The 15,903-nt window shown below is 39.7% G+C and overlaps 1 protein-coding gene across 4 annotated transcripts in view; it reads left to right on the top strand.

The window, feature by feature from the left end:
• Positions 1-15,903, top strand: part of SCUBE1 (signal peptide, CUB domain and EGF like domain containing 1) — a 461,934-nt gene that overhangs the window by 283,188 nt on the left and 162,843 nt on the right. For 2 of the 4 annotated variants that reach the window (XM_073621951.1, XM_073621949.1), the window contains exon 7: positions 10,321-10,410. The exons of the other annotated variants lie outside the window; for them this stretch is intronic. In XM_073621951.1, coding sequence (XP_073478052.1) covers positions 10,321-10,410 — 90 coding nt within the window. The remainder of the gene's footprint in view (positions 1-10,320; positions 10,411-15,903) is intronic. 4 annotated transcript variants of the gene reach the window in all.

Raw genomic sequence — 15,903 nt, 5'->3', positions numbered from 1 at the left:
CTGAAGAAAAGATACTAAGCGCCCAGGGGTTCTCTGACAAAGTAGTCAAGACCCTGCTAAATTGCAGAAAACCAGTCACTAGAGCTCCATACTCCAAGGTCTGGAAGAAATTTAATGCATGGTTATCTGAAAATCAAAAATTAACTCATGATGTTCCTTCAGTTTAGGAATTTTTTTCAAGAGGGTGTCGACAAAGGTCTTTCAATTAGTGCTTTAAAGGTACAGGCGGCAGCTATCAGTGTTTTTCTCCAATTTTCTCTCTTGGAAAATCCCACTCTAGCTAGATTCTTTAAATCAATTTCTAGGTCCAGGCCAGTAGTAGTTAGAAGTTGTCCAACCTGGGACCTGTCCCTGGTGCTTCAAACTCTGGTAGAATTCCCTTTTGAGCCCCTAGAGGATATTTCAGTTAGGTTACTTACCTTAAAAACAGTTTTTCTTGTGGCAATTATCTCAGCTCATAGGGTAAGTGAGTTACAGGCCCTTTCAGTGAGGGAGCCTTTCCTCACAATTTTTGAGGATCGGGTTGTTTTGAAAATTGATCCAGGATTTCTGCCTAAAGTGGCCAGTACATTCCACAGATCCCAGGACATTGTACTGCCAACCTTTTGTAGTTCGCCAAAGGGCGACCAAGAAAGAAAATGTAGTTTTTTAGACAAGAAGAATTCTTCTTATCTACCTTGAGGTCACCAAGACCTTTAGAAAAACAGACGCCTTGTTTGTCCTCTTTTCAGGAGCACACAAGGGAAAGAGTACATCTAAAGCCACTTTGGCTTGATGGATAAAGCAAGCTATTTCTGAAACTTACAAAATTAGGCAAGTTCCTCTGCCTTTTGTTATTGCGCACTCAACAAAGGCCTTGTCTGCGTCTTGGGCTGAGGGGGCTGGAGCCTCACCGGAACAAATTTGCAGGACTGCCACATGGACCAGTTTTTCGATCTTCATTAAACATTATTGCCTGGATCTCCTATCTGCTCAGGATCAGGCGTTTGGTCGTAAAGTCCTTCAGGCAGTTGTCTCTCCCTAGACTGGTAAGTTCTGGCTCATCGTCTCATGGCTGTCCTGGAAGACGCTTAGAGATATGCTGAGTTAGACGTACCGGTAACTCCTTTTCTGAGAGTCTTCCAGGACAGCCGGATTTCCACCCCGTTTTGCCTCAAAGTTATGTGTATTATGCATATATTTTGCAGGGATGTCCTACGGTTCTCGAGAATGCTGACATGGGGCCTGGAGGACTGCCCTTTTATCTGGTGGGGGTTAACGTATTTCCTGTTCTGGTAGGAGGAGCCCTAGGTCTCATGGCTGTCCTGGCAGACTCTCAGAAAAGGAGTTACCGGTAAGTCTAACTCAGCTTTTCTTATTTTCTACACTAAAGTGAAACTCTAAGCAATCAGCTTAATTCTCAGTTGACCTACATGACTGTTTAAAGTTTTACCTGCCAAAGGATTGCATTTTGTTCAGCCACACATAAGTTGTGCATGCTGTGCCAGGCAGCACAGCCAGGAAGATATTTTTGCTACTTCCTGGATTAGCTTCATTGCTTTCTGGGAAAAATGTGCCATCTGTATGACCATGCAGTGTGGCAGAGGTGTATAAATCACAAGGCTGTACCAAATACAAATCATTTGCCAAAAAAAATAATGACATTTCTTAAGCATACAGTACAGGTTCTTTAGTCTTAACCATAGGTTGTATGGAGCGATACTAAATGCAGTAGGGACCCAGCTGTAAAGCCGAAAAGGCTACACTGCCAGGCTCCCTTACCAGCAATGGTGGCAGCAGCACCCGACCAGCCGATGTAAACATCGGCTGCAGTGCTGACGTTGCTGGACTCCAGGACAGGTAAGTGTCCTAATGTTAAAAGTCAGCAGCTACAGTATGTGTAGCTGCTGACTTTTAATTTTTAAAGGGGCAGGCAGAACTCCTCTTTAAGTCTGCTCTCTGAGTTCTTTCAAGCTCTTCTTTTGACCTGTTATATGGGTTTACTTTTGCTGTGTTGCTCATCGCTCTGACTGCTTTTGGACATGGTTGAGACTAAAGGTCCTGTGTCCTGTGCTGTACAAAAAATAGCATTGTTTTACATACCTGTAAAACCCTTTTTCATGTCGTACAGAACAGAACAGCATACCATCCCCACCGTTTCCCTATGATCTCCATATTGCTGCTACAAAACAAAGACTAGTTGGGAGTGGGAGAGGTTTTATGAGAGCTTTTCTTACAGCTTTATTTGTCAGCGTCCAGTCATCTGTAATTAGCTGTATAAAACCCGTGGTTAAGACTAAAGATCCTGTGTTGTACTCCAAAAAAAAGGTTTTACAGATGCGGTAATTCAAAAATCGTACTATTTCCCTGTAGTTTGGAACTAAAGCCCAGTTAAAGTCTCACACTTTTAAATATTTTTTTTGTCATTTTATAGTCCTGTAACCATGTATGTTATAATTTGTGATTGATGTTCGCCAGGAAAATTCTTTGAAAACCTTTTCATCTCACCAAAAAGGCTCCTTTTAGCCCTCACATTGCAGTGCTATGTGCTAGTAGAGCTGAGTAATAGCCACACCCCTCATTACAAGTGTCCACAGACATGTATAACAGGGGAAGAGAAGGGGTGCGTCTCATCAGGTCTGTTGAGTTATGATTGCCGAGAGTGCTGGGTCTAACTCTGGTGCCTGTTTGACTGTACTGTTATTTTAGAAACCATTCATAACTGCTGTAACAGGAAAGTGGAGGTAAGACTATAAAAAGGGAGGTTGTTCATACGTCTATCTGACAGCACATTTATTTCTGTGACTTCATTTGGTCTGTAAGTTCAGTTACATGGATTAATCTTCATTGCATCCATTATGATATGTTGACTTACAAAAAAGGACCATACTAAAACAACCAACAAACAATGCAAGCTTGCAAGTGTATTTGTTGTGTTGTTTGAGGATGGAAAAAAGTGTGATTGGTTTATATGGGCAGTGGGCACCTCCACTTTCCTCCTGTTTATATACATCAAGCCAATCATTATTGGAAGCCCCATTTTATATACTGTAATTATGTGTATTGTTTTCTGTTTTAGGTCTATACTCTACTACATTTTTTTTTTTTTAGGCTTGTTCTGTAAGATCTTCTTTTATGTAAAGCCTGACTCTTCCTGCTATGTAGTCTTACCCTTTCTGATGCAGAAGTAGGAATGTCACTCCTGCAAATCCCTGCATAATTAAAAGAAAATATACAATATACAAAATGGCATCAGCATGTGAGTAGAGGCGGGTGCTTAAAGTGTTAGCATACCCGTAACTAAAATATTCCTTTCTGGTTTCATGTACAGTAGCGTTGGCATACCAAGTAAGAGTTTAAGAGTTAAAACCTCTGTCAGGTTTTTCTTTTGCTGTCTGTGTCACTGCTAGAGAGATTTACCCCCTCTATTTGTCCTGATAATCATTGTCGTCTAAAGACAGGGTAAATCTTTCAATGGGGATACCTGTTCCTGTGACAGCAGTCTGGGAGGGAAAGTCTCCTATTTACATATTTCCTCTCGTTTGCTGTTGCATGTCTGGGAAGGGAAACAGAACATAACTAAAAATTAGGTTTTATTGGGTTTCAACCCTTTCCTTCTTTCTCCCAAGTAAAAAAAAAAAAAATTGAAACTACACTATATTACCAAAAGTATTGGGACACCTGCCTTTACATGCACATGAACTTTAATGGCGTCCCAGTCTTCATCTGTAGGGTTACCTTTTGAGTTGGCCCACCCTTTGCAGCTATAACATCTTCAACTCTTCTGGGAAGGGAGTCCAGAAGGTTTAGGAGTGTGTCGATGGTAATGTTTGACCATTCTTCCAGAAGTGCATTTGTGAGGTCAGGCACTGATTTGGAAAAAGGCCTGGTTCATACCCTCCACTTTAATTCATCCCAAAGGTGTTCTATTGGGTTGAGGTCAGGACTTTGTGCAGGCCAGTCAAGATCCTCCACCCCAAACTCGCTCATCCATGTCTTTATGGACCTTGTTTTGTGCCCTGGTCCAAATCATTTGATGGAGAGGGGACTATGGTGTAGTATGGTGTGCGGTTGTTTTTCAGGGGTTGGGCTTGGCCCCTTAGTTCCAGTGAAGGGAACTCTTATGGCGTTGGCATACCAAGTAATTTTAGACAATATCATGCTCCCAACTTTGTGGGAACAGTTTGCGGATGGCCCCTTCCTGTTTCGACATCACTGAGCACCATTGCACAAAGCAAGGTCCATAAAAACATGGATGAATGAGTTTGAGGTGGAGGAACTTGACTGGCCTGCACAGAATCCTGACTTCAACCCAATAAAACACCTTTGGGATGAATTAGAGCGGAGACTGTGAGCCAGGCCTTCTCGTCCACATCAGTGCCTGACCTTACATATGTGCTTCTGGAAGAATGGCCAAACATTGCCATAGACACTCTCCTAAACCTTGTGGACAGCCTTCCCAGAAGAGTCGAAGCTGTTATAGCTGCAAAGGGAGGGCCAACTCAATATTCAACCCTACGGACTAAGAATGGGATGCCATTAAAGTTCATGTGCATGTAAAGCAGGTGTCACAATACCTTTGGTAATATAGTGTATTTATACATTTTAACTGCCAAGATCTTGGTACAGATAAAATAAGCTAATGGGTGATCCATCTCACCAGAATCTGCCAGTTTTAAAATTTGCAGTTTTGTGTAAAATGATCATAATTTGATTTGCATGTACCAAACCAAAAACCAGGCTACTTTAAGCCGTCAGAAAATACCAGTTTTTACCTCCCATGATGCATTTCCATTTCTGGATGAGGATTGTGGACAATATAGATCAAGAACAGGTGGAGTGTCATGTCCATAGGCCGATTAAACAGCCATTTGTTTACAATTTTATCTATTAATGTATGCATTTACTTTTCACCACGTGAGGCTAACTTTTCTCAGATCTGCTCCGGCAAATTGTTATTACAATGGCCATGAAATTGTGTTTTACATTATAAAAAAATTTTTTGACGTGCGTTTTTCTTAAATTGCCAAAACAGATCCTGTTAAAAGGGGAACTGCACTGAATTGTGTTTAGACTAAATGCTTATTTAAATATACACAGCAGCATTCTGTTTATTGTTAATGCAGTGTAGTTGTACTTTAGAAAAATAAAGCTGTGCTGTTTTTGTATAGTTAATTAATAATGTTTTATACATGTTTACATCTTTATTGTCAATCCCATTGGAATCCCTATGTCCGCCCCCCTCTTCTTCTGTTTGGTTGTTTTGGTTCCTTAATCTGTTTTAAGTTAGAATAAGCTTTTTTTCTGTGGTTTTAATGTTTTTTTAATCCTTTTTTTTTTCGTTCTGAAAAACTCTGCTTTCTGGTGATGGTCCCTGATTGCCTGTCTTGTCTTAAAAAAAAAAAAAGAAAAAAAGACAATAAAAAAATGCGTATGCATATGAAATAAGACAAACTCAAAAAGAGCCTCCTTTGCAGCCTGATCTAATCTAGAACGTGTCGAATGTCTTCACTCAACCATGTAGTGTTGCAGAGATAGGCAGCTGTCCTCTACACTCCCATGATCCTCCCTCCCTATCTTGCTGACTTGTGTGGCGCTTATTTAAAGCCCATTTCAAACATGCAGGTAAAATTTGATTGCAAGGTAGGAGAGAAAAATAAGAATTTTTATTCAGTGTGCAGGCTCTTGAAGTATCCATTCTTCTTTATGTAAAAAGTTTAGACTGTGCTTGTTGACATGGGGGGACTTATAGACACCTGTATTGATACTTAAAGCGGTATTAAACCCAAAAGCAAACATTTATTATATTGCAGCTTATCAATTCTTAGATGTAAAGACTGCATTTGTTTCCTTTTTTTAGGCTCTATTCTATCTTCATCTGGTGATCTGGCCAATAGGTCTGTTGGTTTTCAAAAGAACAAGCTCTCTTGCAGATGTACACTATATTGTCAAAAGTATTGGGGCACCTGCCTTTACACGCACATGAATTTTAATGGCATCCCAGTCTTAGTCCGTAGGGTTCAATATTGAGTTGGCCCACCCTTTGCAGCTATAACAGCTTCAACTCTTCTGGGAAGGCTGTCCACAAGGTTTAGGAGTGTGTCTATGGGAATGTTTGACCATTCTTCCAGAAGCGCATATGTGAGGTCAGGCACAGATTTTGGACAAGAAGGCCTGGCTCGTAGTCTCTACTGTAATTCAGTAATTCATCCCAAAGGTGTTCTATTGGGTTGAGGTCAGGACTCTGTGCAGGCCAGTCAAGTTCCTCCACCCCAAACTCACTCATCCATGTCTTTCTGGACCTTGCTTTGTGCACTGGTCCAAAGCATTTGGTGGAGGGGGGATTATGGTGTTGGGTTGTTTTTCAGGGGTTGGGCTCGGCCCCTTAGTTCCAGTGAAGGGAACTCTTAAGGCATCAGCATAACAAGACATTTTGGACAATTTTATGTCCCCAACTTTGTGGGAACAGTTTGAGGATGGCCCTTTCCTGTTCCAACATGACTGCGCATCAGCACACAAAGGTCCATAAAGACACGGATGAGCGAGTTTGCGTTGTAGGAACTTGACTAGTTACAGGGATGAGACTACCTATTCAACACTGACAAGGGTGCTTACAGTGTTCAGTTTTATTTATGTGAAACCTTTATCCCAAAAAGAAAAAAAAATTGCTTATAGATTGTGAGCTGGAGTATGGCTTCAATTTAGTTATCGTATTCAAATCTGTTAGTACATCTAACACTCTCCTCCCCCCAGACTGACAATGCGACTGTCCACAGTGCCCCCTGTGCTCCATCGTCCAGAGTGGGGCACTCTGATACAAGAAGAGTGTTACTGGCCAGATCACCAGGTGAAAACAGAAGGAAAAAAGCCTGAAAAAAGAAAACAAATGCAGTCACCACATCTAATGATCATAAACTGCAATACTTTACATTTTTATATTTTGGGTTTAATACAACTTTAAAGAGACCTCTTAATATACCCATTCAGGGCAAAGTGACAGGTCCTTCCTATGGTTCATCCACCACCCACAGATCTCATCTACCCACTTCCTCTCAACTCAGTTTGGTTTGCAGGAACCCTGAGCCTGATTCCTGTGTAATCTGCATTTGCTGTATGTCAGGCTTCATTCAACCTTAATGACCTTCTCCTCTCCTTCGCATGACAGTGACAAGGCCTGGCGAATAGCCACTTAGAGCCAAGTACTGCATCCAGGGAGAAAGCTACATGCCCCCCATACCCAGGGACCATGTACTTTGTCCATTGGAGCATTCCAATAACCAAGTAGCAGGGGTCACAATGACAGTAAATATCTGTGGGTAAGGTGGTACTCTTTTGGTGGTGTCCTTTTAAAAAAACCTGCCACTTAGCCCTGAGTGATCTATTCTATTTGAGCTTGTTTATTACAAAACTGCAGACAGTGTCTACTAATCCGCCATGACCATGAGAAAAATTTCCACATATCTCATTGTACTCAATGGTTACTTTAAAAGCTGTTACAGTTATAACAGTACAAGAAAGGTGACAAGTGCTGTTTCTGAAGCCAATGGGTTTTCTGTCCTGCCTTACACTATGAAATAATTTGAAAATGTTGCTTTGATTTAAGCCTCATGACAAGTCTGCAAACCTGTGCAATGCTAGACAAATACACCTGTTATTTTTGTCTAATGCATTTGTCTGTTTGCTATCTTCCCCTGATTGTTATTCTATGTAGTGCATGGGACAACTATCTGCCGTCCATCATATTTTAAATTTAAAGGCAATCTCCACTCAATTTATTTTTAAATCCTTATTCACCAGATCATACTAAGATGACTTGCAAAATGTTAATCATAGTTTTACAAATTATATTTAAAGCAAAAGTAAAATAAATGTTAAATTCTCCCAAAAAATGAATTTCAGTTTTGACTGGCTACCAGTGGGTTGAATTGCTTCTTCTATCTCTCCTTCTATTTCTTAAATAGCATCTGTGACCAGACTATGAACAGTATATTATTTATATATTCTTAACCGATAGTAAAGGATTATTTTAATGAGCCCTCACTGACCTCTGTAGCTGCAGGTCATTTTTTAGAGATGAATCTTTAAATTTCAAAACAGAAGCAGCTTCTCCCCTTAATTTCCATTGGGAGCAGGGATTTGGCAGCTTCCCAGTCTACTCATGTAAACACACATCAAGTGCTGTTTACTTTTAGAAACCCAATTTCTTCAAAATCTTGGTGTTGTGATCCTGGAAAAATGAATTTCTCCATGGTACCTGCAGCTACAGAGGTCAGTTATGGTTTAACTAAAAGCCCTTTTACTGTTTGTTAAGACTATGCAAACATGTTAATGTCCATAGTCTGATTTCAGTAGAGTAATTTGTATCCCCATTCTCTTTCAGAAAGCTATAATGAAGGTGTTCTAGTCCACTGGGGGAAGTTGTCATTAATTATAATTTTATGGTCTTGTAAATTGGTGGCAGTTTTTGCAGAGATTATCCCTCCATCATGAGAGAGGTATAAGAAGCCCATTAAGGATGAATCAAAGACTATTCAATTTGGTTTATCTGTAAATGCTTGTGTCACCGTCACCTCCTCTCTGTTATAGAGAAGAGGAGAGGGCTGGGTGATTTGTAGCCCTAACACACTTTCTGGCCTATGTAGCTATACAGAAGTTCATAGCTACATATGTGTTGGTGGTCAGTGACTCAGTGTATTGATGTAAGAGGATCAGCACGGCAGCCAGATAACTAGCATTTTTGAAAAGGAATGCCAGAAATGGTAGTCTTAAAGCATTTTTGAGCACAAGAGACACTCTCACCTTGTCCATTCAGGGAATAGTGATTGTGTGTTTGTGTAAACTTCAACCCTCAAGCACGCTTTTGGCTAACTGCCACGTATTGTTGCAGTGGGTAGGACCTATTAGCCAAAGCATTCATCTTTTCAGACTAATGCCCCGTACAAACGGTCGGACTTTGTTCGGACATTCCGACAACAAAATCCTAGGATTTTTTCCGACGGATGTTGGCTCAAACTTGTCTTGCATACAGACGGTCACCCAAAGTTGTCGGAAAATCCGATCGTTCTAAACGCGGTGACGTAAAACACGTACGTCGGGACTATAAACGGGGCAGTGGCCAATAGCTTTCATCTCTTTATTTATTCTGAGCATGCGTGGCACTTTGTCCGTCGGATTTGTGTACACACGATCGGAATTTCCGACAACGGATTTTGTTGTCGGAAAATTTTATATCCTGCTCTCAAACTTTGTATGTCGGAAAATCCGATGGAAAATGTGTGATGGAGCCTACACACGGTCGGAATTTCTGACAACAAGGTCCTATCACACATTTTCCGTCAGAAAATCCGACCGTGTGTACGGGGCATAAGTGTTAGCCAAAACCTTTGGTTCACAAGCAAATAGATTAGAAACATTCAAATGTTATTTTTGCCGTGGGCATCAATTCAACACCATAATTGCAAATCATCCTAATATTTATTGGTTTATATGAATTTTTGTGACAAAAAAAATTGTGTGGAGTTGTCCTTTAAGCAAGGCATTGCAATACCTTTTCGCTACAAACCCTCTTTCCTTCCCATCAATAACTGTTCATTTTGTCTATTTCCTTCCTTGTCTATAACAACCTATTGATCCTAAGTTACTCTTACTAGTTTTATGTATTCCTAACTTGTTCTAGATTATAGGAAGCTTATTGTTTTCCATCTTGTGTTGCGGTATGCACATTAAAACAAAAATTTTAAAACAAAACTTACTTTTCTTCCTTATGCTGCTTTTTCTTGCTTCACTGCATGTCAACAAATTATAAAAATCTTATTTGTTTGCGACATCTGAATGTCTACTTAAATGTATCCATAGACAACAGGCAACCAGCACTGCCCAAACGATCTTCTCTTCTTTCTCTTTTTTTGTCATGGTTGGTTAAAGTGCATGCTGTGTGTGCCTTTTTTTATTATTTTTTTCCCTATGTCACGTTAGTAAAAGGTCTCATCTTTTAATGTTTCATAATCATCCATCACCGGACTTTGCTACTCACACTGTGGTTTCACTCTTGGTTCTTGAAAGACTAGATGTCTCTACTTCTGTCCACTGCCTTGTGTGTTATTAATAGATTTGTTTCCTTGTGTATAACACCATCCATATTTCTGCAGCCACTAATAATATTCCTGGTGGGCTTTGGCAGGGTGGGAGGGAGGGGATTAACAATCTTGTGGAATGGTTTTCATACCTTCACTACTGGCTTTTTTCAGCTACAGTTGTGCACATTGCCAAGAAGCTCTGGTTAGTAGATTCGGGCTTTCTGATTAACCAAATGCTCCATGTTTTTCCTTAATTGTGTTTTAGAAAAGGATGAGGCTGCAATTGAGAGTTCTGAGTACAATTCCACGTCAGTAACTGATGTGGACAAGCGGGTGAAACGGCGACTCCTTATGGGTAAAAATTTTCTTCCAATTTTTTGCTTATACAAAAATTTGTGCTCTATTTCTTTGTGTGTGTGTGTGTTTGTATATATGACATCACAGAAGCAATACTAAATCAGATTGCTCTTTAGACAGAGTTGTCTGTGATGTAATTATCTTGATATAACCTCCTTTTTTTCCAGGGTCAAGTTTTTAAAGATTCAAGCCTTGTTCCTCTAAAGATCACACAAATTCTTTTTGTTGGCTTGTTTCTTCAAGGGATATTCCATCCCTGGGCAGCAATGAAGGATATATCCTTTCAGAAGGAATTATTAGGCTGTGGGTGAACATGTTGATTACCTACCAGGTTGGTAAATGGGATTGCATGGAAAGCTGGAAATCCTCAATTGTTCTGGACTACTTTGTATACAGAGAGATTACCCCCCTACTTCTACAACTCTTGAGAGTTCTCAAGACAGAGAGCTAAAATTTACTTTTTTGACTGTAAATTCACCCAGAGGTGAATTCTGGTACTATTGTGTGGCCACAAAATGTAGTCTAGTCTATCCAGTATCATAAAAATGCGGAATGGGATTCCAGTATTCACATAATGGATGGTAAAACATATGAATCCTTTTTGTTGCTAGAGTCAAATTTTTGTTATTTTTCTTGGAAATGCCCATACATTTTAATGAGATACAAACTTTGGATAAGGCATGCAGTATAAAACATCTGGCTAGATTCTTCCTGTATTACTATGTAATTCGTTTTGGATAGACAACTATTTATTCTGATTTAATACGCAAAATGAAAGGTTAATTCACACGACTCAAAAGACCTGTAAATAATAAAAAAAACTCAAAAGTAATTGAGATTTATTCAATATGGACAGCTAATCATCACACCTAACCACAAATATGTTGAGACACATCTGTAAATTATTGAGTTAAGGTGTTTCAGAGGATTCTGTTAATACTACAACATCCAAAGACCTTTTTGACAATTGTACACATTCAACCTTCTGGTAAATGTTAGGGGGAGGCCCTTTTCTGTTTCAACATGACTGTTCTTCTGTGAACAAAGGCAAGTCCATAAAGACATGGTTTGATGTGAAGGATATCATGTGGTCTGCCCAGAGCCCTGACACAAAACCTATTGATCAATTTTGGGTTGAATTGGAACGCTGACTGCAAGCCAGGTATTCTCAACTTGCATCAGTACCTGACATCACAAATGCCCTTCTGGCAAAAATTTCCACAGACACCCTCAAAATCTTGCTTAAAGCACTCCTGGTATTGTAGAGGCTAGGCTATTATGGTCACAAAGAGTGGTCAACTTTATGATTTTGGAATGTTATGTCCATCGAGTTCATTAACATATGATGGTCAGGTGCTCACAAACCTTTGACCATATAGTATATCTGTAGCAATTTCAGGCCAAAGTCTAGCTAGTCAAGGAGCACAGTTGGCTTACACTAATCTGGCTTAATAAAGATTTATCTATGTATCTGTATTGCTTGGAAAATATTTTTGCCAGGATAAATACATGCACAAGAATAAATGGCACAGGACCTATATGGAAGCTGCCTTTGCTGACCTTTTTTGTAGGGCCATGTTTTGAGGCTTTTATCTTCATGCTTGTTGCACTGTCAAAGCTGAAGTAGTGATCACATGATTGCTTGATTTCCAGCAATCATTGTGGACCCTACTTGTTTGTGACAGCCAGGCTTGAGAGCTATGGGTTGTTTATTATTGTATCCCCAGCACGGAGCATGGTACTGAGGAATGTTAACAGGTTGATGGTCAAATAGGGGATAATTACATTGAAAGCCATTGAGGGAAAGATCTAGCGATAGCTGCTTTCACTGCTGAGAAAATGACAGGGAACTATTTTCTGATGAATTCGGTTATTTTGAAATTATTGTAAATGTGAATCTAAAATCTCCGGAGCCAGTAGGTTATTTTGCTAAGGTGTCCGTTTCAATAGTTACCTGACTGCATGATTTCTTAACTGGAATGTTTAATGTAATGCTCCAGAAAGATTGAACATTTTTAAACCACATAAGTGGAAAAACTCTTGCATCTGGAAGGAATATTTGTACACCAGAAAAGTTAAACAGTGATAGCTATTCAGTGGAAAAATAGCGGGAAGAATTGCAGTTTTCCTCAATGGGCTCTGGCCAGCTCCCTTTTTTAGAGTGTTTATTTGAACACGCGTACCAAGAATTCTGCTTTGACGTTGCTGTGATTCACCAGCTTAGGAATCTCGGACAGTTGGATCCTCCCAGGAAGCTAATGACTGTCTTTTTTCCGTTTATATTCGTAAGCGGATCTTGTAGCAAGTCATAGATTCCTATTTAATTGTCATGCTTTCTGTCCATTGAAGTCTTTCCTAAGGAACAGCAAGTTGGCGCCATTGGCATAACTGGAGTTATGAGATATTTATTTAAAGTGAACCTGAATTCAAGAAATGAAGAATTGTTATCCTATAGGAATGATATAGAAAGATTAGTTTTGCCTAAGCAATATTCTAAAAATGTTATATATTTTTTTTTAAGTCCTCCTAAAAAATTGTGGTGCATTTCTGTGCTTAGTCAGCCCTTTGCCTTGAGCCTCATATCTGAGCTTCATCATTGCATATCTGCAGTTCAAGATCATCTAGGTACTACTGTATCTGATTTAATAGACTTGCCAAATACAGTACAGGAGTGGAACATGAAGATTTTTTTTCACAGTTGGGCTTTAATACAAACCTGTGCTATGTTCAAACAGGGCAATCCATTTCCCTTTAATAGTCCCTCCATCTGTCGTTTTATTCCATAACTGCCTTTTTTTTTTTTTTAAAGGGAATATAATTGGCAGTATTGTAGTCTTCATTTTCCTTGGTGAATGCTTCATGTTCAGGGATATTACTAGGTTCTCTTGAATGCGATACATGTTTGAGATCTGCCCACAGATTTCTGATAATTGTCTGGAGACCTTTGAAGGCTGTTTTTGTACTTTTTAATCTTTCAATGCAATAAATACTGGTTTATAGAATTTTGTTTAAGATCATTGTCTTGTTTGAGAATCCACCCTCTTTTTACCTTCAGTTTCTTCACCAACTGTGGGACGTTCTCATTCAAAGTTTCTTAGTACTTAGAAAATATATTTTTCTCTGCACATACAATGTTTTCTGCGCCACTAGATGCTACACAGCCATATAACCTAAAAGTTATGCTTAACAGTTAGAGAACTGTCCTTTTCTCTAAACATTCCTCCATTTAATTTTTCTTAAAATATACCTTTGTTGCCAAAGAACTCAGTCTGGGTTTCATGTAATGACAGCACTTGGTCCCAAATTGCCTCTCTCTTATCTAGGTGTTCTTGTGCATGTGGATGTTGAGTTTTGTGTTAAGAACTAGGTAAGTTTTTTTCTCTCAAAGCAGATCATATTTGTGCAAGTCATGGTGGACCACTGCATTGTTTTTTTAATGATATTCAAACCTCCCCATTGGCCCTTTGGAGTGATACAAGGATTTAGCTTTGCATACCCAAGAAGTCTACTAACATTTATAATGCTGATATTTCTTGACCTTCCACATCTTTTCTTGGCTTCAGAAAGTCAATGTATCTTTCTTTTTTATTCAGATTCTAGATAGTAGAAACTGAAAGCAGGAAGCATTGAGGTATATTTTTATAGCATCTCTTGCATTCATTTTCAGAATTGGACTGTACAGAAAGGCAATGACTGTTGGGTGTAAGCATGAGGGCTTAACATGTTACTAAACCCACAACAGTAAAATCTGTCTGTATATGCAGAATAGCATGCTTGTTATACTCACTGTGGAACTTAAGGGGTTAATCCTCTGTATTGTGTAAAAAGGGTCTTTGATCCTGTATGGACAGATCCTCCTCCTCCTGCAGGGTATCTCTTGGCAAGGCCAGATAAGACACAGCGAGGGTAGTAAAGCTGCACATGCTCAGTTTGGTCTCTATTGGTGGAGAGAATATTTCCTGTTTGAGCTTAGCTTTTCTGGTCACATAATATTGATATCACACATGTGGGTGTGTATACAGATCCTAAATGACAGCCCAGTCCCTCCCTCCTCCTTCATGCCCAGTAACTAAAAAAGAACACAGTGGGTGGGATGTCACATCTTGATTGATGGATGATCCGCCTCCCATAACAGCATGAGGACACAGGCTGTAGCGGAAATGTCCTCCTACCTGAACACTCAGCACTCAGGCAGACCCTGCAGTTTATCACGTGATGGTGGTATACAGATCAGCCAAAAAGGTATGTAGTGGCAGTATTTTAATGTAAAAAGCATATTTATAAGCTGTGGGCGGGGGGGGGGGGGGGATGAACTATTTTCATATTGCTGGATTTAGTAACACTTATGGATCTTTTAAAAGTCAGAAAGTGCTGATCAACCAGAAGGGTGACTGAACTTTTGCACAGGTGTCATATTATGTTTTTTTTTTTTCTCCACCAATGCTCGATTCACACCATTCCAGTCAGGGCATTGGCACACGCATTGCTGTAAGGCAGTCCACTAATTTTAGGCTGCAAACAGATGCTTTAATGCACATAAACCTTTTTCTTTTTTCCCATATAAGATATTGAATGCTCAAAATTCCTTCACAACAGTAAGGAACTGCTCAGTCTTTGCAAAGCGAGTGAAGACAGGTTTAGTACTGGACTAGTCTACATTGTGTGTAAAACTTACTATGTTGTCTGAAACCCATTGCTGCAGGCTCTGAATTCTTCCCTCAAAATACAAAGAGCTTTCCCCTTTATATATTTATTAATGTATTTTGTATTTTGAACAGAGCGCTCCTTTGATCACGGTTTATTGATGAGCTTGCATAAAACTCGTCTTTTTTTTTTTTCTTCTTCTTCCCCTGCAAGCTATAAACTTCGTTTCACCTCTCTGGCAAACTCTTGCAGCATGCCAAGCACTAATGGCCCTGAGTATTGTTCCATTTGCAAGTCATTAATATCGGCCATGCTCTGCGGACTGTCACATTTAAAAGCCACTGTCTTTACTTATGAAATTCTGAAAGGCATCTGCTCCTGATTAGTGAAAATAAAATCTTTTAATGAGCGCATTGCTGCAGCATTTCTTGTCTGGGGTGTTTAACCTTTGCTGTTTTTCTTTATGTTTGGGGCTTTCTTGTCCTGTCTGGGGCAGTTGCTTAGTAACTTTTTTTTTTGTTGTTATAATTTTATAACTGTCAGGTACACATAAGCTTGCTGAAAATTATCTCAGGTTTAATAAGCAAGCATGGTGGTTAAAGTGGGCCTTAACTTAATGCTAATGAACCGCCTGAACTGCACGCTGGGCAAAACAGCAGGCTCAATTTAGTGCTGGCTTCCCAGCTGCTTATACTTACCATCCCTTTCGTCTGCCATCACCCCATTTGCCCACAAAAGTGATGAGAAGGAATCTCTGTATGAGCTCTAAATTAAAGCTTACATTGCTTGCGATGTTGTGGGAGTAGGGTGGGGGGTAAGTATCTGTGGGTGGGAAAGAAGTGAATAA

The sequence above is a fragment of the Aquarana catesbeiana genome, linkage group LG03, assembly GCF_042186555.1.
Source record: "Aquarana catesbeiana isolate 2022-GZ linkage group LG03, ASM4218655v1, whole genome shotgun sequence".
In the NCBI taxonomy this organism is placed as follows: domain Eukaryota; kingdom Metazoa; phylum Chordata; class Amphibia; order Anura; family Ranidae; genus Aquarana; species Aquarana catesbeiana.
Note: the sequence above shows the minus strand (reverse complement) of the source record. Positions and strands in the feature narration are given on the sequence as shown.